Source organism: Balaenoptera musculus, chromosome 8 (assembly GCF_009873245.2).
Source record: "Balaenoptera musculus isolate JJ_BM4_2016_0621 chromosome 8, mBalMus1.pri.v3, whole genome shotgun sequence".
Classification (NCBI taxonomy): Eukaryota; Metazoa; Chordata; class Mammalia; order Artiodactyla; family Balaenopteridae; genus Balaenoptera; species Balaenoptera musculus.
The window spans coordinates 9,357,205-9,379,862 of record NC_045792.1 but is presented as its reverse complement, the minus strand read 5'-3'; the positions used below and the strand labels follow the sequence as shown (position 1 = coordinate 9,379,862).

General features: G+C 37.9%; 1 protein-coding gene across 1 annotated transcript; it reads right to left on the bottom strand.

Moving 5' to 3' along the window:
* Positions 1-292: 292 nt before the first annotated feature.
* On the bottom strand, positions 293-5,454 carry LOC118899013 (olfactory receptor 8D4-like). The gene is given in 4 exon segments (XM_036859899.1): positions 293-327; positions 4,493-5,092; positions 5,095-5,224; positions 5,227-5,454. Coding segments are annotated over 4 exon segments (966 nt in total). The 5' UTR covers positions 5,428-5,454.
* Between the last annotated feature and the right edge of the window lie 17,204 nt (positions 5,455-22,658).

Below are 22,658 nucleotides of genomic sequence, written 5' to 3'. Positions count from 1 at the left end.
CTGAGAGATTTACTGTGGATGGCCTATTATATCTTTGTTCAGCTCTGTCACAAAATCCATTACACTGACTTGGAATCAGCTTACCAGTTGTTTTCATGTGTTTAATCTGAAACTCCAAATCCTTTATAAGATAAATGGAACTTTGAACTTCTACTTCTTCTTTGTGTATCTAGGATGTGATGTGTCCTTTTTGCTATGAAAATAGGCCATGAGTAAAATGCGATACTTGAAGCTCTTGCTTGCTCTTAAGGATTTAATTGAGAATGACTCTTGGGAATATGAGGTAAAGAGGTTAACTACTATTATTGTAATCAAAGAGTTTTAACCCTGAAAAACAATCACAATTACAAATTTAGTTGGAGATGCCAAATAGACATGTTTAGGACTCTAGGGGAATTACACCATGTGTTTTGCTTTATTCAATTAATAAAAACTTGGTGGTCTGCTTTAGACTTTTAGAGAAACTGAAACATAGAAAACTTTTGAGGGAGTTTCCTGGTGGCCTAATGGTTAGGATTCCAGGCTCTCACTGCCATGGCCCAGGTTCAATCGCATGGCCCCCACCCCTGCCAAAAAAAGGAAAACTTTTGATTTTCCCAAATAACTGACCAAATTATGTCAGACTTAATGCTCTGGAAATGATAATCTTTCCCTTCTTTCTCTGTTAAAATGTAGAAAAATTCTTCATTTCTTGCCATGACCTGTAAAAGGTGACTTTGTCTTCATTTATTTTCTTAGTTTATACCTAATCCTTAAGTTAGCCTGAAAATCCTTAGGCTGTGAGTTGGAGTGATGTTAGGTGCCACTAAGTGAACACAGACATTTTCTAGATTGATCAAATGTAATCTCCAAAAGATAGGGTGTAAAGACCCTCCAAAGTGGCCAGACATGGAATAGAGAGTACAGGTGGCATTACTCTCGGACAGTGGACTCCTGCACGTTTTTGTTTTATTTTTTTGTATTGTGGCTCTAGTCTGCTCCATTTAGCTCAACATCACAAACTTAGTTTCTGGGACTCATCAGTTTCCCTCTGAAAGTCTAGAAACTTTGACATTTTTACCTATTAAAAGTCCAAAACTGTTGGATTAGTTTTAAAAAATCCAGTTATATTTTGATTCCTGGAGACACATGTAAAATAGAAGCAGAAACAGTGATTGAAAAATAAAGGCAAAGAAAAGAGAACTGCAAACACAGTGAAACACAAATCAACTTTGGTAGATTGCGTTATTGTTCTCATTTATTATGTACCCCTTTTCTTTATAAGATGATTACGTATCTACACTTATACCTCCCATTGTCACACTGGCCATGTGACATGCTTTAGAAAATGGCATATGAGTGGACCTGAAGTGCTCAATGCTTGAGCTAAAGTTTGAGATATTGTTCTATTCCTTCTGTCACAAAAATGGCACGTCCCTGGTAGGGGCTGCTGCTTTAGTCTGAATCCAGAATGAGAACATGTGTGGGGCAGAGAAGCAGATAGGAGCCATTAACATACAATGTGGTTGAGAAATAAATCTTCTCATTTTTTGTTAGCCATTAAAATGTGGGAGGTTGTTAGCTAATGTGGCATAACATAACCAAATTGACTAATAGGCTAATGCTTGGGGGAAGAGGAAAAATCAACTGCCAACCTAGAATCTAAGTCCAGAAAAAAAAAAATCCATCAAAAAAAGATGAAATAGAGGTATTTTCAAGTAAAAAATAACCTGAAAGTGTTTATTGTCAGCACGTCTACATGAAAAAAAAAAATAGTAAAGATTGTTATTAACATAGAAGAAATTTAGATATGTATTGATAGAAAGAAATTAAGAACAACATAGAATTTAAATATGTGGGCAATGTGAATTAATTTAGACTTAGAAAATAATAATAATGATTTCATAAAGTTTTAAATATATTTATAATAAAAACTCAGGATAATAATAATGTGAAATGGAGTTAAGGACATAGATACGCCAATATGTATTGATATTACATGTAAATATGTTGAATTTTCTAATTAAAATTTTCAGACTAGATACAAATCCCAACTATACACTGCTACAAGAGACCTTAAATATAAGGGCACAGGCATGTTGAATGTGAAAGAATTGAAAAAGATACATAATGCAAACTCTAAGGAAAAAAAGTAAGTGTAGCTATATTAATATCAAAGTAGACTTTATGACAAGAAGTTGCCAGAGCTAAACTGGGATAGTCTAAAATACAACAATTCTAAATCTGTACCTACCAAAACTATGACTTCAGAATCTATAAAGCAAATCCTGACAGTACTAGTAGGAGAAAGAGACAAATTCATATTTGTAATGGGAGGTTTAATTATACTTAAGAGATAAATGATCTCTTAAGAAATAGAAAGCAGGCAAAACAATTAGTAAGAGTAAATAAGATTTGGGACTTCCCTGGTTGCACAGTGGTTAAGAATCCACCTGCCAATTCAGGGGAGTCAGGTTCGATCCCTGGTCCGGGAAGATCCCACGTGCCGAGGAGCAACTAAGCCCGTGCACCACAATTATTGCGCCTGTGCTCTAGAGCCCACGAGCCACAACTATTGAGCCTGTGTGCTGCAACTACTGAAGCCTGTCACCTAGAGCAAAAATAAATATATTGGGCTTCCGTGGTGGTGCAGTGGTTAAGAATCCGCCTGCCAATGCAGGAGACACAGGTTTGAGCCCGGTCCAGGACGATCCCACATGCCATGGAGCATCTAAGCCCGTATGCCACAACTAATGAGCCTGCACTCTAGAGCCTGTGAGCCACAGCTACTGAGCCTGCGGGCAACAACTACTGAGCCCACATGCCACAACTACTGAAGCCTGGGCGTCTAGACCCCGTGCTCCGCAACAAGAGAAGCCACCACAATGAGAAGCCCGCACACCACAACGAAGAGTAGCCCCCGCTCACTGCAACTAGAGAAAGCCCGCGTGCAGCAACAAAGACCCAACACGGCCTAAATAAATAAATAAATAAATAAATAAATAAATTTTAAAAAAGAATAACATTTGAATAATACAATTAACAATTTGATCCAATATACAGGATATTGCAACCAACAGTGACAAGATAAAGAGGAGCTTTATATAATGATAAAGGGGTCAATCTGAAAGAAGACATAACAATTTCTATTGTGTATGTGCCTACTGACAACAGCAGAGTGTGAAAATATGTGAGGCAGAAACCGATAGAACTGCAAGGAGAAACAGATGAATCCACTATTATAGTTGAAGAATTCAACAGCCCTCTATCAGAAATGAAGAAATCCAGCAGGTGGGGAAAAAGTATATAGTTGGACTCCATAGCACCATTAATCAACTGGATATAATTGACATCTATAGATTACTTCATCCCCAAACAGAAAAATATACATTCTTCTGAGGTTCACATGGAACATTCTTCAAGATAGACTACATTCTGGACCATAAAACACACCTTAACAAATTTAAAAGATTAGAAATTCTATACATTGCCTTCCCCATACAGTGCATTATCTTGGTTTATAGTGTAAGAGTTTATTATTGAAAACTATAAACTTTTTCATTATGTTTAATTCAAAACATTTTATAAGGAAGAAATTAAAGGCACCTAGTTTACAACCTAGAGTGAAAAACCAACTCCAAAGAAATAAACATAAAGTTGTAAAATACTGCATATGTACTGGTCACACAGGAAAAAACAAGGTGTTTAGATAAGTCTGTAAAAGTATAATCTCCTAACGTAGATATTCTAAGTCTTATCCTTTGATCACCTGAGGTCAAATACTGGGACTGTATTAGCTTAGCCTTTTGCTGTATCTTCTTCATTAAATTGCACTTAATGTTAAATCAAACATTGGCCTTTAATAAGCCAATTATTAAAATTAAAATTCTTCCACATTTATTATAAAGTTGTTGTAATGATTTCTACCATACTGTTCAATGTTTCCTATACAGATTTCCATTAAAGAAGTCTCTTTTGAGTGAGATAAATAAGAGGAAAGACTTTGTCATATCAAAATATATAGTGTGTTTTTATTTCTCACATGACTATACAGTATTTCAGGATTTTGTTTTCTTTTTGCTTAGATTCAGGAAAATAAAGGTTAAAAATTGATATTAAAACCCCAGAATGATACTGAACTTTAAGTTGAAAATATTTGCTATTTCTCACTTTTATACTTGTTGTTTTACATTTTATTAATCTTATTGTGTGTGAATGTATTTAGTAATCTGAATGTATATAATATATATATTCAGAATTATACATATATATAATTTTACCTCACTTCAAATTATTTTTAAAGACTCGGCATAAATGCAAACAAACACACATATGATTATGAATACATAAATAAATCTTAATATGGGTAGGATTGGGGGGTAGGAGGGAGATCCAAGAGGTAGGGGATATATATATATATATATATATATATATAGCTGATTCACTTTGTTGTACAGCAGAAACTAACACAACATTGTAAAGCAACTATACCCCAATAAATTTTTAAAAAAGCTTATTAATTGTGAAGATACTTTTCTTCTTAAGAGTTTCATCAGTGCATTTTTCACTTCCTTGTTCCTCAAACTATATATCGTGGGATTCAACATGGGAATCACGCTGGTGTAAAATACTGAGGACGCTTTCTCCTGGGTTAGTGAACTGCTGGAAGCAGGTGTGAGATACATGGACATGAGAGACCCATGAAATATAAGAACAGCTGTCAAGTGGGAGCTGCAGGTGCTGAAGGCTTTGGACCGGCCCTCTTTAGAGTGGATGTGGAGGGTGCTGGAGAGGATAAAAGCATATGAAATGATGATTGTCAAGCTGGTGGCTACCATGTTAAATCCTCCAATGACAAAAATCAAAAGCTCATCAATATAAGTTCTGGAACAGGAGAGTTTAATGAGAGGAACAATGTCACAGAAATAATGTTTAATGATGTCTGATTCACAGAAAGTCAACCTTAACATAGAACCACCATGAATCACAGCATCAGTAAAACCTAATGGGAAGACAGCAGCCACCAGCAGAGAACAGACCCTGGGGGACATGATGACATTGTAGAGAAGGGGGCTGCAGGTGGCGACATAGCTGTCATAGGCCATTGCTGCCGGCATTCAGAAATGAGAAAAATACAGAAGAAAAACAGCTGGGTCATGCATCCAGAATAGGATATAACTTTATCTCTGCACAAAAACCCTGCCAGCATTTTGGGGGTAATGACAGAATAGCAGAAATCTAAGAAAAAGACAAACTACTGAGGAAATAGTACATGGGGGTGTGGAATTGAGAACTCAATCCGATTACTGAGATCATGCCGAGGTTTCCCATCACTGTAAGTATATAAATCCCTAAGAAGAGGCAGAGGAGGGGCAGCTGAAGCTCTGGCTGGTCAGTTAATCCTGAAAGAAGAAACTCAGTCACTGTGGATTCATTTCTTACACCCATTCTCCTCTGAGAAATCTGTGGAGATGAGAGGAAAGAGCAGAACCCCAGCTTGTCTCCAGTTCTTCACAACCCAGATATTCTTACCTATGAAAACACTGAACCCAGGTTATCTTACCATTTGGCACTAATCCTGTGCTTCCATTGATGTGCAGAGACTTTGACCCACCAAAAAGTAAGGTCTCAGATAAAACAGAGTAAGTAATCATCTCCCTGTAGATTTTAGGAACCATAAATAAATTTTCACATCCTCCCAAGTGTCTCAAATTCTTTTAGCAAAGTATAAAACCTTTAACTTCAGAATTAAAAATAAGTGTAATGCTAAAGAACACTGGGGAATTTTTCTAAAGAAAATCAATTGAAGAGGTGCATAAAGAAGAGGCTGTGGGCTGAGAAAATATTTCTGCTAATGACACAGTTGTCTAGGGTTGAACCTGCCTCCAGGATTTCCTACAGAGAAGGTATTTATTGTTACAATCAATTATGATTTCCATGTCAAAGTTTTCAAGGGTGTTCTACAGAATATTAATTCCAGGGATGTGTTAATAATTTCACATGAAATAAGTATCTTGGGATCATACTGATTGTAGACATGCAGAGTTACACAAAATTAAACAGGTTTTTTTTAACTTTATTATGATTTTTTATTTTAGTAAAAATATACATAACATAAAATTTACTATTTACTATTTTATATTTATATTTAATTAAATTTACTAAATATATTAAATTTATATTAAATTAAATTAAATATATTTTAATAGTTATTTTTATGTGTACAGTTCAGTAACGTTAAGTACATTCACACTGTGTACAACCATCACCACCAGCCATCTCCAGAATATTCGTCTCCCCACACTGAAACTCCATACCAGTTAAACACTAACTCCCCATTCTCCTTCCCTCCAGCTTCTGGCACCCTCCATTCACTATCTGTCTCTATGAATTTGACTGCTCTACATGTTTCATATAAGTGGAATTATACATTTGCCCTTTTGTGACTGATTCACTTTACCTAGAATAACATCTTCAGGGTTTATCCATCATGTAACATGTGTCTTAATATCTTGGCTTATTAAAGTTAAATAATATTCCATTGTGCCCATACATACATATATATGTCTGTGTGTATATGTATATACACATAGATATAGATATACGTATATTATATATACCTCATTTTTTTAAATTCATTCATCCATCAAGGGACATTTGAGTTAAACAGGTTTTTTAACTGAAGGATATTTCAGATTCTTCTGGACGGCTATATAACAAACAATATTTCCCAAACTAATTTGATGATAGACTCCCCTTACCACTTTAAAGTATGGCTCTAGTGTGGCTCAGAAAATGTTTCAGGAAACTGTATTTTCACTTCTGTTGTTCTATTGTAATCTAATCAGAAGCTGATGTCCAGGTGGGAAGCTTATTCTAACACTTCAGTAAAGCTGGGTAATAGTAGAATAGCAGCCCTCTCAAACCTCTTTCTCGGACCGTCCACTGAGCTAAGCCGACTAGCCTCACCCAGGCTATTGAGCAAGACCTCATGCACTACTGCTAGTGCTGCCACTTCGGGATGTGCAAACAACACAGAATTTGTGTTTCCACTGGAGGCTCTCATGTAGTGCTTCCTGTCTTCCACCCACATTCCTCCGAGGAGGGGGCAAAGAGGGCACACAGCTTGGAGTTGCCTGTCCTGGGGTCAACCAAGGCCTTATCTCTGAAAAATCAGACCACTTTTCTTTTGGTGTTGGGCTGCTCACAGAGCCCTGTCTACCGGGCTTGTTCTCATACACATAATTACATAATTTATTTACCACCACTGGCATAGTACAGTCATCTGAAAAAATGCTAATGGGTACGTGTTCCTCTAGGAGATATTTTTCTTTAGTCTTCAGACAGAAAATAATACAGGATTTGGGGTATAAGGATCAAGTTAAATAACTGTGAAAATCAACTCAGATACTGCTTTGGGGATAAAATTATAGAAGATTTTACTGACTCTATACCCTGTAACTCTCCCTTGCTTTGGGAAAGTTTCTATAACGGAATAAAACAGAGATCGAGAAGTCCCACAGAGATATAAGTGTTCAGAGTAAAGACAGAAAATGATTTGGCTGCAATTTCTCTCCTTCTTCATCTCACTTTCCTACATGCAGACACCAAGGTTCAGGTGTGGTCATAAGATAGAAAAAATGAGAAGATCATAAAGTCAGGTGAAGTAGTATAAAGCCAGCTAGAGAGGTGAATTTGGTTTTTTAGTTGTTGTTGTTGTTGTTTCTTTAATTTTTAAAACTTTTTAAGCTATGGCTTTCTGAGGCTTTTAGTTGGGACATTCAGTTTTGGAAAGAACCACTGCTCCCTCCTAATCCTGCTCTCACTATCATAAGCACTAGATAAAACCCACCAGGGACAGTCCCTGCTTCACCACCACCCACAGGCCTGGCAGCCCATACTGGGCACCTTGGCCTTGTTGCTGCTCCACCAGACACTGCTGCTTTAGCCCCAAAGGAGTCAAGGTTGGTGGAGTGAAGACACATTCTTATACTTGGTCTGCGTGTTTGCTGTGCTTTGCTAGATGTTTATCCAACATATGCTAATGTGCAGCAACATCTTATAGAGATTTCTACTAAAATCAAATCTGGGTTTTTAGGTCCCTCAAATACTATGAAAATGCAAAGGGAAATGGTCCAGAGTCAAAGCTCAGTGAGACCTTCACACTGTCCTCAGGTTTCTGCCTGTGTGAGGGTAGATAAAGCTAAAGGTGGTTCCCACCCCAAAGGCCAAATTTCTGATTATGCAAATCTGGGGCTGGGAAATGAAATTTTTGATTTCAATAAGCATTCCAGAGAGGTACATAATCAAGAAATCCTGGGCTAGAATGTAGCAAAATGCCATCACCCAGTTCTGCACATCAGAGACTCTGTCCTGAAGGTCCAGGCCCACACCTCAGAAAGACATCTGATGAAGAAGGGAATGGGGAAGGTAAGTGACATGAAAAGTCTCTGAGTGGAAGTTTAGACATAAGACCATAGACATATGCTGTATAGATACTCTCCACCCATAAACACTGCAATCATCACCTTCACTAACTTCCAACAGGCAGAAGGGGATCTTCTGCTTTTACATACGTGCCCCAGGTTTCAGGTTGATGCTTTGTGCCTGTCCCTTCAGGAAGATGTCAGGAATAGCTGTTTCAGCTACAGGGATCATGATAAAACATTCCCTAGAATACATATCCCTCAGGCAGGAATCAGACCACCCAGGTCTCAGGTAGTGAGGACTGTTAGACTATGGTCTCTCAGTCCCAAGCTGAAGAGTATTTCTGGTGGAGTTGAGGAAGATAGCCATCATCCTTTCACTTTAAAGTAAAGGAAAGCAAGTATCCAGGTGACAGCCCCAGAAACAATACAATTGCAGACTTGCCCATGAAATACCAGCCCAGGGAGACAGAGGCTTAGAGGATATTCTTGTCTTGAAATTATTGTTTGGCTCACAGAGGTACCTAATCAAGCTAAGTGCCACAGACACTGATTTAGATGAATAATTATTCAGTTTTCTTTTTTGGTCTCCAGAGTTCCTGGTGTTTAAGTTTTAATTGCCCCAGATGGGACTATGTTCAATTATTTACTAGTGGATCTTACAATCATGAATGCTGCAATATTATAGTTTCTACTTTCCAAGATACATTTAGGTGGGAAACATTTGTACAGGTGTACACAGTCCCAAATGGATTTCAGTGTTTAAAATTATCCCTGGACGTTTCATGGTTAGTTATCTACCCTAAGATTGACATAATTCCTGATTTATGTTGTACATCTCTCTTGCAGAATCTACTAATCTGATGGCTAAATAGCTGGATGGAGCAGATTTATCATAGGGAATGTGTGAAGATCCATTTCTGCTATTTACTAGCTGTTGTGTGGCCTTTGCCCAAGTATCTCACCTCTCTAGTCCAAGGTTTTCTTATGGACAAGATCAATATAATTGTAATTGTAACAGTTGTTCTATCTGAATTTTATGGGTTTTTTGAAAATCAAATAAGAAATATACACAAAATTGGACTGTAAAGAGCTTCATATTAATGTAGCATTTGGGTACTTTGGGCAGAAAGTAAGGGGTAGAGACACGGTGAGGGTTTTGTGCGAACCACTTGGCTCCTCTGATTCCACCTCATTTTTCAAGATGGTGCCAGAACAACCAGTGAAAACAACCTAAATGTTACACACGAAGTTTATCACACACTTTTGTATATCAACACAATGGACTGTTGTGTACTCATTAAAATAATCATCCTAAAGACTATTTTTACTGCTCATACTATTAGCTATGCAGAACGAGCATGAATGTAAAAAGAAACTAGGCAGTTACACGCAAAAGGAAATTAGTTGTTGTGGTAGGGTACTATGATTTATGGATTTTTTCCTAAATATTCTTTTATGTGTTGTTATTCTCTTTTCTTCTTATTTGATTTTGATTTTTCTTTTCTTTTTACTAGTAATTTCAGCCCCTTTCAGTTTCTCACAATGTAGATCTCTCTTTGCCTTTTTCAATAGAGATAGTTTCTAACCTTTGTCTAATTCATCAGAGATTAAAAAGTTTTGCTTTGTTAAGCTGTCTGCCTTCAACTCCTATAATTAGAAAGGGAGAGGAGGGAATCAAAACTCACTGTGATACAAGTCTGTGGTTAGAGGTAATTTTATCAGCCTTGGGTCCTCATCTATATTTTGTCTGGAGCAATAACTTGAGAAAGAAAGCCCAGAGTTCCTCAACCTTCAAGAGAACCCAGTGACATGGTAGAAAGTTACACTAAAGGGTTTGAGAGGAGGGAGAGAAGAAAAGCAGTGAACTAAAGAAAATATTTGTATTAATAGTTGAGGGGAGGGGCCATCAAGTGGGTAAAACACAGATTGCTTTGGTGACTAAACGTTAAATCATATATCTGGGAGTGGAGATGAAATACTTAAACAGCTAAGCCCTCCTTTTTGCTTTTCTAACACCGTAGGTCAGATCTCTGAGGCACTGCTTCAGTTAACTCACAAGGGTACCCTGCTACTGCATACTGAAGCCGAGAAAGATGGATACTAGGGTATCTAGTCAATGTCAGTACAGTTGAAATTCATCTACTCAACAAATCTTGTCTAATATATAACAGGTATTATTTCAGGCACTGAGGATACAATCATTGGAGGAAAAACCCCTATGCCTTCTAGAATCTTATGGTCTTAGAAAAATACACATACAAACAAAATATTTTAACATTATGTGACAAATAATTCTAGAAAGTATGCACAGGGTAAAGAAGAAGAACAGACTACTAGACATTTACTGTTATGTAATATATTTACTGAGGTATCTGTCTCTATGAAAAATGTAACATGAATGTGAATGAATGAATGTCTAGATTTTTTTCCAACTCTAGAAAAACACAGACATTGTCCTGTCTCAGTGAGAGACAAGGTACTGACCCACTCTTTGACCTGATCAGCCACGGAAACCATAAACCCTGAATTAAGACACAAACCATCTCATTCTTCTTCTCTATAGAGATTTAGTATCTCACACAATGTCAAGTCATAATACCATCGAAAGTTACTGCTAGTGACAGTGAGAGGAATCAAATAAATCCATCTCATTTTAACGTAAGGCTCAAAACAATAAAGTTACCTACCCACTAACAAAAATGACCGGGTAGTGGCATAATGAGAACTAGAATCCAGGTCTTTTTTTTTTTTTTTACTGCTTTATAGCACCCTTTGCACTGATCCACACAGACTTTTAAAGAGGTTCCTCATCATTCCTCTCTAGAGATTACATCTTCTCTATTGATATCAAAAAGACATTTGACAAAATTGAACATCTAATCTGATTTTAAAAATCGGTGAGAAAAGGATCAATAGTCACTTCCATTACAAGATAAAGTATATAATATTTGATGGAGGAACACTGTTCCAATGAAGTTGGGAAAAGGGCAAAGAAACTTGCTATTGCTACTGCTATTTAACCATGTAATACAGGTCTTTGCCAAATCAAAGAACCAAGCAGAAACAAGCAGAGGCATGATAATTATAAATAAAGAGCTAAGACGATATCTATGATAAGAAGCTATGAAACATAACTTGACAACCTAGGACAATAAGCCAAAATAAAAGAGAGTTCAGGAGGTGACTTGGATATAAAATTGACATACCAAAATCAGAAGACTTTATATATACAAATTATAACCAAAACAGAAATAAAGTGAAAGAGATGATCTATACAAACTACAGCCATAGAGAGAGGTGTCAACACATTTATTTTAAAATCAGACATATACTAGCAGATCAAAGCATTGAATTGAGCAAATCAATAAACAAACTGGTTTACATAACTTTATGTCATATATGAATCCATTCCTTGTATAAGAAATTTACTTTATTTGTTCATGTAAGATTCTTAATTAATCATGTGCTTGGGCACAAAGAAAACCTTAACAAATTTAAAAATTAATTTTTTTCAGGCTATATCCCTATTATAAGTCATTAAAAAATTTTATTTATTTCTTTTGGCTGCACTAGGTCTTAATTGCAGCACGTGGGATCTTTTAGTTGCAGCATGTGGACTTCTTAGTTGCGGCATGCATGCGGGATCTAGTTCCCTGACCAGGGATCGAACCCAGGCCCGCTGCATTGGGAGCACGGAGTCTTACCCACTGGACCACCAGGGAAGTCCCTATAACTCATTTTTAACCAAGAAAAACATTAGAAAAATGGTGACTTAAAATCCATAGCTGCTTGGTAATTAAGAGACTCCCTCCCAGATAATCCCTCAACCAATTGTGAAGTCAAAACTAACATTAAAAACTGTCTAAAGTGAAAATATATGAGACATAAGCCAAGAGTGAACCCTAATGTAAACCATGGACTTTGGATGATAATAATGTCATGGTAGGTTCATAATTGTAACTAATGTACCACTTTGGTAGGGGATGTTGATAACAGGGAAGGCTATCCCTGCGTGGGGACAGGGAGGCATGGAAACAACCTAAATGATATTATATACACTGTAAAGTTCAGAATATTTGCTCATCAAATTCAAGGACCTCTCCTTGTATATCTAATTTATAGAGTATATTTACCAATTGATACTATGTATAAAATAGAGAACTAATGAGAACCTACTGTATAGCACAGGGAACTCTACTCAGTGCTCTGTGGTGACCTAAATGGGAAGGAAATCCAAAAAAGAGGGGATATATGTATACATATAGCTGATTCACTTCACTGTACAGCAGAAACTAACACAACATTGTAAAGCAACCATACTCCAATAAAAGTTAAAAAAAAAAATCTAGAGTATATTTACCAAAATAAATGTTTAATTTTACTGTGTATTTTTATACGTCTATTGAAATATCAGTTGATTTTTTCCCCCTCTATTCCAATAATAGAATGTTTCTGATATATAATTATAATTTGTGTTTTTTTGTATTGTACAATATTTCAAACAAAAAAATACAAAACAATGATAACCACCTGTGTACTCATTGTCTAATCTTATAAAATCTTAACATTATGTCCTATTTGTTTTAAATTAAATTTGCTGACATCTGATGTTCTTGTACAAATTTCCCCAAACTTATTTTTCTCCCTTGTAGCTCATTGCTAAACACTTTGCATACCTGGGAAAATTCCTATTTAAGTATGCTGTGTTTGTTTTAATAAACTGCCGAAATGCATTTTCTAATTATTTTAGAAATCATTATTAATTATTAATTAATAATCATTATTGTTAATTAATAATCATTATTTTGAATCTGCTTTTATAAGTAAAATTTGGCTACAGTTTCTTCCTTGCACTCTCCTTGTCCATTTTATTTTGTTTAAATATATATATTTTTATTTTGGAAGAAAGTTTGAGTAAACTGTTTTGAAATATAAGGTGCACACAATGAAGTTCACAAATGGCAAGTGTATAGCTTTCTGAATGTTCACAAAAAGAATACACTTGTGTAACCAGCACTCAAATAAAAAACAGAATATTAACAGAAGGTAATATTAATATTAACTAGAAGTCACCCTCATGACATTCATGTACAGAAGCTTTGACTATATGATTTCAAAAGCTATAGATTGATTTTGTCTGACTTTAAATTTTATAGAAAAGAAGTCATATACATAAACAATTTTGTTGGTCTTTCACCTAGGAGGGAATTCTTTAGTCATAGATTATCCATGTTCACATCGAAGTTTGGGACACCATCAAATGATTATTCATAGTGGCTGTACCAATTTCACACACGCAACAGCAGTATGGGAAGGTTATAATCGCCCCACATCCTTGCTAGCACTTAATGTTGTCTATCTGTTTCATTTATGCCAGGCCACTCTGGTGAGTGTGTAACACTCAGGACAGAGTCTCTGATGTGCAGGATGGCATTTTGCTACATTCTAGCCCAGGATTTCTTGATTATGTACCTCTCTGGAATGCTTATTGAAATCAAAGTTTCCTTTTCCCAACCTCAGATTTACAGAATCAGAAATTTGGGGTGGTGGGATCCACTTTTAGCTGGTGACCTGAATGATCTCTAAGCACACTAATAGTTAAGAATCTCTTCCCATGAGAGCAACTGACAGCCTGGGAGTGATACTTCGCCTTTGGATGTGTTCCTTACCCTCTTACTCCCTCTCCACTGTGCTTAGTTTCTTTGAGATGAGGTACAAGAACCCCACTAGTCCAGGAATCCTAAATCTAGGGACCCTTTGACTTCTGAGGCTTCATTACATGAATCACCTGAATAACTATACAAAATTTTGAGACTTGTGCATTATTTTTTGGAGAGGTCAGTGATAAAAAGATTAGCAGATTTTTTTCTAGCCAAGTGCACTGGCTTTATTACTGAGTACAGTCTTTGCCTCAAATCTGTGTTTGCTCTCCAAATTTAGTGATGTGTGCTAAATTACCTAGGAGGACACAAAAAATTCTCTTGATCTCTCTCTAAATATAAGTAGCCATATTCCTGCTCACCCTCTTCCTGGGGCAGCAAAGCATAGGTGTCAGGCATTCCTGGATTTACTTCTTGGCTCTGCTACTTCCCTGCTGTGTGGCTTTGAGCAAATATCACAAGCACTCTGAACTCCAGTAGTCTCAACAGTAAAATAGAGTCAAATGTTTACCTCATTGAGTAATTACTGCTAGCAAATGGGATAATGTTTACAAAATATCTGGATTAGTATCAAAAAATATCAATTCCTTTTACCTTTTCTTCTCTTGTGTGTGTGTGTGTGTGTGTGTGTGTGTGTGTGTGTGTGTGTGTGTGTGTCTGTGGGCAGAAAAGTATATCAGATGATACAATGTGGGGAATCATCATATTTCTGTTTTCATTCAAGACCAGGAATTCTTGAAGAATTCAAATGGAAAGAAAGCAGGAACTTGATTTCATGAGTTTGACTCAGTCAAATAAGCCCTATCTACTCTCAGAGAGGTACAAACCTGAGGACAGTGTGAAGCTCTCACTGAGATTGGACTCTGGGCCATCTCCCTTTGCATTTTCATCGTATTTGAGGGATCTGAAAACACAAATTTAATTTTAGTAGAAACTGCTGTTTAATAGAAGTCGCTTAGCATTTGTATATCTAGGGAAGTTAAACAAACATGCAGACGAAGCGTAAGAACGTGTCTTCACTCCACCGACCTTGCCTCCCTTAGGGCTAAAGCAGCAGAGTCTGCTGGAGCAGCAGCAAGGCCAAGGTGCCTGGTGGGCACTGCCAGGCCTGTGTGCGGAGCAGGGACTCTCCCTGGTGGGTTATATCTAGTACTTACGATAGTGAGAGCAGGGTTGCGTGGGAACAGTGTATGAATCCTCTGGTTCTTTCCAAACGTGAATGCCCCAACTAAACTGTGTTAAACACAGTAGACACTTCGTAATTGTAATATAGTCTGAAATAACATCACCATTTCCGCCACAGCCAGACATGAATCCAATCATTTGCCACTGAAGATCTGGAGATTTCAAGTGCACGTGTTGGTTAAGAGTGGCACTAAGTGGCTCATCCAAAGATTACCAGGTGCGTTCTGCCTGACACCCTAGAGAGCCGTCACTAGGGACCAGATGGCTGGACTCAGAGTCCTCCCTGACGCTATTTGCTCCATAATGAGAAACTAGAAACATTGACTCACCTTTTATTTAAGAAATGTTCAGTCATTTCCAAAGCTGTTCACATATTCCTCATGTTTCTTGCTTAGTTTTGTTTGTTTGTTTTTGCTTATGACCTTATCAACATTTTGAACATCCCTTTGCATCCTCTTAGCTTAAGTGAATTCCCCCTACTTATGAAACCACAGTTTAATCTACTTTTCATGAAGACTATCTTTATCATTAGAGACAGTAGTAATCTGTTCTACCTCTGAGCTCAAGCAGTCCCTACTGCTTATTACATAGAGCACTGTATATGGTGCTTCATTCATTCAACAGTTAGTCAGGATGAGGCATGAGTTGGCCAATACTCTGCCTTACCAGACTGCAAGGTTGTGAAGGGACTAGGAGTGAATCTTCTTTCAGTGTGCTCATCTATGGTAGATGGTCTAAATATACTTAAAAAATACATAAATAAGGTTCCATCATTTGTCACTTAAAAATATATAACTGGAAATCTACATCCAGAGTTTAAATACTTTCTTTGAGAAAACTGTATCTTTTTTCTCATCTGTTGCATATCTTTAAAGTTGTGTTCTAAATATATTCCTAAATTAAGCTATTTGTAGTGAGGTGAATGGACCTAGAGTCTGTCATACAGAATGAAGTAAGTCAGAAAGAGAAAACAAATACCGTATGCTAACACATATATGTGGAATCTAAAGAGAGAAAATGGTTCTGAAGAAATCTAGGGGCAGGACAGGAATAAAGATGCGGACTTAGAGAATGGACTTGAGGACACGGGGAGGGGGAACGGTAAGCTGGGAGGAAGTGAGAGAGTGGCATTTACATATATACACTATAGCTAGTGGGAAGCAGCTGCATCGCACAGGGAGATCAGCTGGGTGCTTTGTGACCACCTAGAGGGGTGGGATAGGGAGGGTGGGAGGGAGACCAAGAGGGAGGGATATGGGGATATATGTATACGTATAGCTGATTTACTTTGTTATACAGAAGCAACTAACACAACAATGTAAAGCAATTATACGTCAATAAAGATGTTAAAAAAACAAAAAAACCTAAAAATCAAAAAACAAATAAACAAAAAATATATTCCTAATATTGGGCTATACAAACCATATTACTCTGGATACATGACCACACTGAATGGCTATGTTTACTTATGTATAAAGAGTATGACAGGCCAGCTCAGGGACAGGTCTTACAAATACACAGGCTGCTGAACCTCAGAGATAAGGAACCCTTGGGAACTACTGGTCTCAAGTTTACATTTCCACATACAGAATACGTGAACTGAGAATATAAATCCCAGATTCATTTAAACCTGCTTCTTGTTAGTTGTAGTTGTTTAGACACTTATGGATGAAAAATACAATTAACCCATCTTTACTCCTAACAAGACGAGAATAGAAGAAGAGACGCTCAGCTCGAGTTTCCGAGGAGGAAGGTGAGTTACACAGTTACAATGCTTATATCGCATAGGTATTAAAACAAGCATGTCGGGCTTCCCTGGTGGCGCAGTGGTTGAGAATCTGCCTGCTAATGCAGAGGACATGGGTTTGAGCCCTGGTCTGGGAAGATCCCACATGCCGCGGAGCAACTAGGCCCGTGCGCCACAACTACTTAGCCTGCGCGTCTGAAGCCTGTGCTCTGCAACAGGAGAGGCCACGGCAATGAGAGGCCCGCGCACCGCGATGAAGAGTGGCCCCCACTTGCCACAACTGGAGAAAGCCCTCGCACAGAAACGAGGACCCAACACAGCCAAAAATAAATAAATTAATTAATTAAAAAAAAAATTAAAACAAGCATGTCGTAAAGTCAACTCCTGATTGTCCCTCCAGCTAGAGGTTCTGATGTGTGCAGGCCTCTGAGCCACAGGAGTGGAGGGAAGAGGCCATGGGCATCTGTATTAGATTCAGATGTGCACTGTCCACTCACATTTTTTAAGAACCCTAGTGTCTGATCTGTGCATTAATCTGTAAGATCATCAGCCTCTAAAATAGGAATTATAATACTAGAAACGTTTTTACATACCTTAAAATTCACAAAATGTGGTCACACTTAGTATCACTTAATTTGCATGACAATCCTTTGAAGTACTTACTATTTTTTACAGAATAAAACATGAAGCCCAGAGAGACTGTGATGAGTCAAATGTTACACTAAGTCTTAGGGCTGGTGTTGAAACTAAATATTTTGACTCGTGATTCAGTGCTTTTTCTTCCACTTCTGTGTTAATGCTTTCCTTTAAAACTGGGCAACTAGATTTGACACATAATTCATAGTTAAAAAAAAATTATATTCTGGACCTGCACTGGCCGATATTGTAGCCACAAGCTACATGTGGCCACTGAGCATTTGAAATGTGGCTAGTTTGTTTTGAGATGTGCTGTAAGTATAAAATGCATTATGAATTTTAAAGATTTGTACCAAAAAAAAAGAACGTAAATTACCTTAATAGAGTTTTTATGTTATTACATGTTTAAAGGATAATATTTTTGGATATAGTGCTACTAACCTTCCAGAGTCTGTCCCCAAGAAGTGTCCGCCTGCCTGGTGTCACTCACGCCAGTAGAATAAGACCGAGTTCAGTTCAGAAGCAAAGGATGGTTTTACCCTTTGATCAGAGAACGGAGAGGTGCGTGCCCCTACTCTGGAGTACAGGCTTCCGGGACAGGCGGACGGCGGGGGCGGGGCTGCTTGATAGCGTGTGGACAGCGTCGGGGTCACGGAGTTCTCGCGGGGCTGGCGCAGCTCTGCGGCTCACGCAGCGTGCCTGGCGCAGCGTCTCTGCGCACGGCCCACCGCCGCCATCTTGAATTGGGTGTCGTGGGCAGCGCTTTTGCGCACAGCTTCTCGTGCTGAGGTGTCGGCGTCGGCGTTTCCCGCGAGAAAGTCTGGTCAGAAGTGCAGGGGATGAGGCCTCCGAACGCGGCACCCTATGAGCAAGTGGAACTAGACTGAGCACAGAGGAAAAGAAAAAAAGGTTAGACCTAATTTTATTACCCAGATTCTATTTTTATTCCCTGGCAATTGTTAATGGGCTTTGTTGGTGACAAACCCCTCCTCTGCCTTTTGTCCTGCTCCTTGTTCTTGAGGGGGGCTGGGCGTGGAGGTCCGTCTACTGTGACTGCCTCCTGCTGAGTGTGGGTGTCATCATGACCCTGAGAGAGAAGCAGAGCTGCTCCCCAGCTGCTGCCTTTAGATGCGTGTGATGGTCACCAGGCCTCGGCCCTGACTGTTCGTCTCCCTCAGTGACCACCACTTGTTTATCCTTTTGGAGACAAAGGACACCAGACAATTTAGGATGCATGGCCCAAATATTAGCAAGAGAATAATGGTCTTATATCAAATTTTTCCTAAAAATGAAGGTGTCTTGGTCTTTGGCCTGTAGGTAAAAATGGTCCCTGATGGTGAGGCTCACTGCCTTGGTCTCAATATCCCTGGTCACACGTTGCTGTTTTTCGGAACAGAAGCTTCAGGTTAGAGGGAGAGTCACGCAAGTAGTCAAGGGCGGCTGTTGCCCCAGATTGTCTCTCTGGAGGTTGGGGCTTGGGGGCCTCTTCCATAGAGTTGATGTACCCATGGAGTGACCCCTGCAACTTCAGGCCAGAATGGGTGGTTAGGATCACTGAATGGGGTCCGTCCCACTTAGGAGCGAGCTGGTCTTGCAGGCTCCTGTTTTCCAGGTTGTTAGGTGCACCCAGTCCCCTGGCAGGAAGGGGTGCAGAGTCAGGTCAGGTAGGGGCAGCACCTGGTGACCATATTCTGCAAGAGCTTTCCTGGTTTCTCCTACCCGGAGGCACACTTGAGTTGTTCCATTTCAAGGGACTTTAAGGTGTCCCTTCTCTGGGACTTGTGGAATGGGTCTATCATACATGAGTTTGAACACACTTAACCCCAGGCAAAGCAGGACCACTGAAAGCAAGTTAATACAGTATTTTTGAGTTTCCTGACATGGCTTTGCTAAGGCCCATTTCAAGGCCTGATTGGATCTCTCTACTTTTCCTGATGATTGGGGTCTCCAGGTTAAGTGCAAGGTCCATTTTATGCCCAGGGAACTCGTTATCCCATTTGTTACTTGAGACACAAATGCTGGACCGTTATTGCTTTGTAGGGATCCTGGGAGCCCAAACCTGGGGATTATTTCTTTTAGTAATGCCTTAGCCACTTCAGCTGCCAGTTCAGATCTAGCAGGGAATACTTCTCTCCACCCAGAAAATGTGCCCACTAGCACCAAGAGATACCTGAAATTGCCCAGTATTCTCGGCATGACAGTAAAATCAATCTGCCAGTCTTCTCCAGGGTATGTTCCTCTGGTCTGAATGGGCCTTATCTGGGGGCCTGGGGGTTCTGGTGCTGGGGCTGTTCTCTGCGCAGATGGGGCAGGTCTCGACTGTCCGACTGATTATATTTTTCATGCCAGGAGTTACCATGACCTCAACTCAACTAACCAATTATATAGGGCTTCCCTCCCATATTGAGGCCCTTCATGAGCCTCCCTGATGGCTTGACAAGCTGCAGTTTGGAGAAAGAGGTATTGCCCATGTTTATTAACTAGCCACCCACGGCCTCCTAGATCTTTACTGAAGTTCCATTTTCGGGCTTTGTCTAATTCTTCTTTTGTGTAGATTGGGGAATAATTGGATGGATCTGGCTTCGAGGTATGATGGGTGGCTGCCAAGTTACTGGTCTGGGGCTGCCCTTTTGGCGGTTGCATCCACCTTGTTGTTTCCCTTTATTACCTCTGCATCATCCTTTTGGTGACCCCTACAATAAACTACTGCTGTCTTTTTTGGAAGCTGTACTGCTTCCAAGAGCTTCAGTATGTTTAAGCCATGTTTCACTTGTTTATTCTCTGTAGTAATAGCCCCGTGTGTGTGTAGGGTGGCATACGAATACCGGAAATCTGTGTAAACATTTTAAGAGCTTCCCTGTCCCAAGCTCTAAGGCTTTCTAAAACTTTCTGGAAGATAGGAAAGTGACTTGTACACTTATTGTATATACATAATGTATACTTATTTTAATACTCTTCCTTAATTTGATTTTCCAGTATTTTATTTAGAATTTAAGCCTATGATCAGGTTGAGATTAATTTACAGTTTCCTCCTTATTAGATATGTGGTAATTTTGTCTAGTTGTGATAGTAGGATTATGTTAGTGCTATCAAAACAATAAGAATGGTGGTCATCTTTTCATAAAACTTTTATTCATTCAGCAAATACTTTTTAAGTTCCTGGTCTATTATGTGCAGTGTAGGAATAATTTTGATGGTTTGGTAGATCTTCTCCATAAAATCTTTTGCTTTTAAGGGAGACTCTGACTAACTTTACAGTTTGTTTTATTATTTTCATAATCATGTTTTCCACATTAAAAATTGATTAGTTTATTTACATTTTCCTAGAACATTATCCATTTCCCTAGATTTTAAAATTTACTTGAGTAAATTTCACATAATTTTCTTAAAAATGTAATCTCTTTATAGTTTGCTTTTTTTCACAGATCCTATTGCTGTGTATGAATGTGTGTTTCCTTTTTCATCTTGTTTAAACTTGCCTTATATTTGTTTCTATGCTATTGTTGTTTTTAAAGAAAGGGCTTTATAAAATTGATTATGCCCATAGTTTTCTTTTGGGGTAGTGCTGGAGTGGGAGAGATATCTAGTCTTTTGATTCTGTTTTTCCTTTTTTTTGTGTCTTTTGTTGGGTTCTTAATTCATATATATTTCTTTTTTTTATTTTCAAATATAGAAACTTATGGTTATGATTTTCTTCTTGCTGCTTTGCCAACTCTCTGCAAATTTTTGACATATAGTTACTCTAAGTGCTATTTTCTAAATATGTTTAAAGTTTACATTTGAGTCCTTCTTAAACCAAAAAGTTAGTTAAAAGAAATGTTTAAATTTCTCAGTGGATGATGTGTTTTGCCTATTTTTTCACTGATAATTTCTAACGATATAACGATACAGCATAAATTCTGCCATTTAGAATTTATTGAAATTTTCTCTCTGACATAGTACATGAACAATTTTTGGGAAAAACATATGGGTATTTGAAAAGAACATCACTTTTTGTTTTGGGGAGTACACAGTTGTTTATATTAATTAATTTAAGCTGGTTAACAGTGTCATTCAAATTCCCTACAGCCTTACATATTTTTTGTTTACATGATTTAGTAGTTTCCAACCTCTGGAATTATTATTCATTTTTTCTTGTAATTTTAATGTGTTTTTTTAAAATATAATTTGAAACTATGTTTCTAGGTGTATAAATCTCCAAGACTGTTATATCTTCTTGTCAGATTGTACTTTTTGTTAATATCTATTGATAAAATATATGCTATTAATCTTATTTCATCCGTTATTAATATTATAACAATTGCTTCTTCTCAGAGCATTTGCTTGGTTTATATTTTCCTAGCATATTAAGTAATTAATTAGCCAATTAATAATTTCATTTTGGTTCACCATTTTTATTTAAATGGATGAATATTGAAGTAATGGGAAACTTGTCTCTCCAAATCAGCTCATTCCGTTTATCAGCTAAGAGAAATATTAGCCCTAACAGATGGACCAGCTCCTTTTTTTGTAACATTTTCTAGCTCAAAAGCAGAATGCTACAGACGTTAAAAGAAAAATAAGGGTGTATTATGTGCAACTTTATGTCAGTGATTTCACAATTTAGATGACATGGGCAAATTCCTTAAAAAATGCAGGTTATCAAACCGATAACAATTTTTAAAAATCTTGATTTATTGTTCATGGTAGAGTTAACCGTAGGCGAAGTGAGTATTACAGTCTACCTTGAGATTAGAAGATATTCAAATGATTAAGAAACCTCCCTTACCAGCTGAAAGGAAATTTCAACATGATTGATTATTAGGAAACAGTATGTTAATTGCACAAGCTATTCCTTGAAGAATTTCTGGAAAATTTATAAGTATCAATAAAAGTAGTCTTTTGAACATTGGCCTTTGACAGACTTATTACACTCTGTATATTATGCAATGTATTTTAAAGGCAAGTAACCTGAGAAAAATGTCTCAGTCAGTGCGATGTAGGCGGTTTCTATAACACAGCAAAGGTTGTAGCAATGTGGTA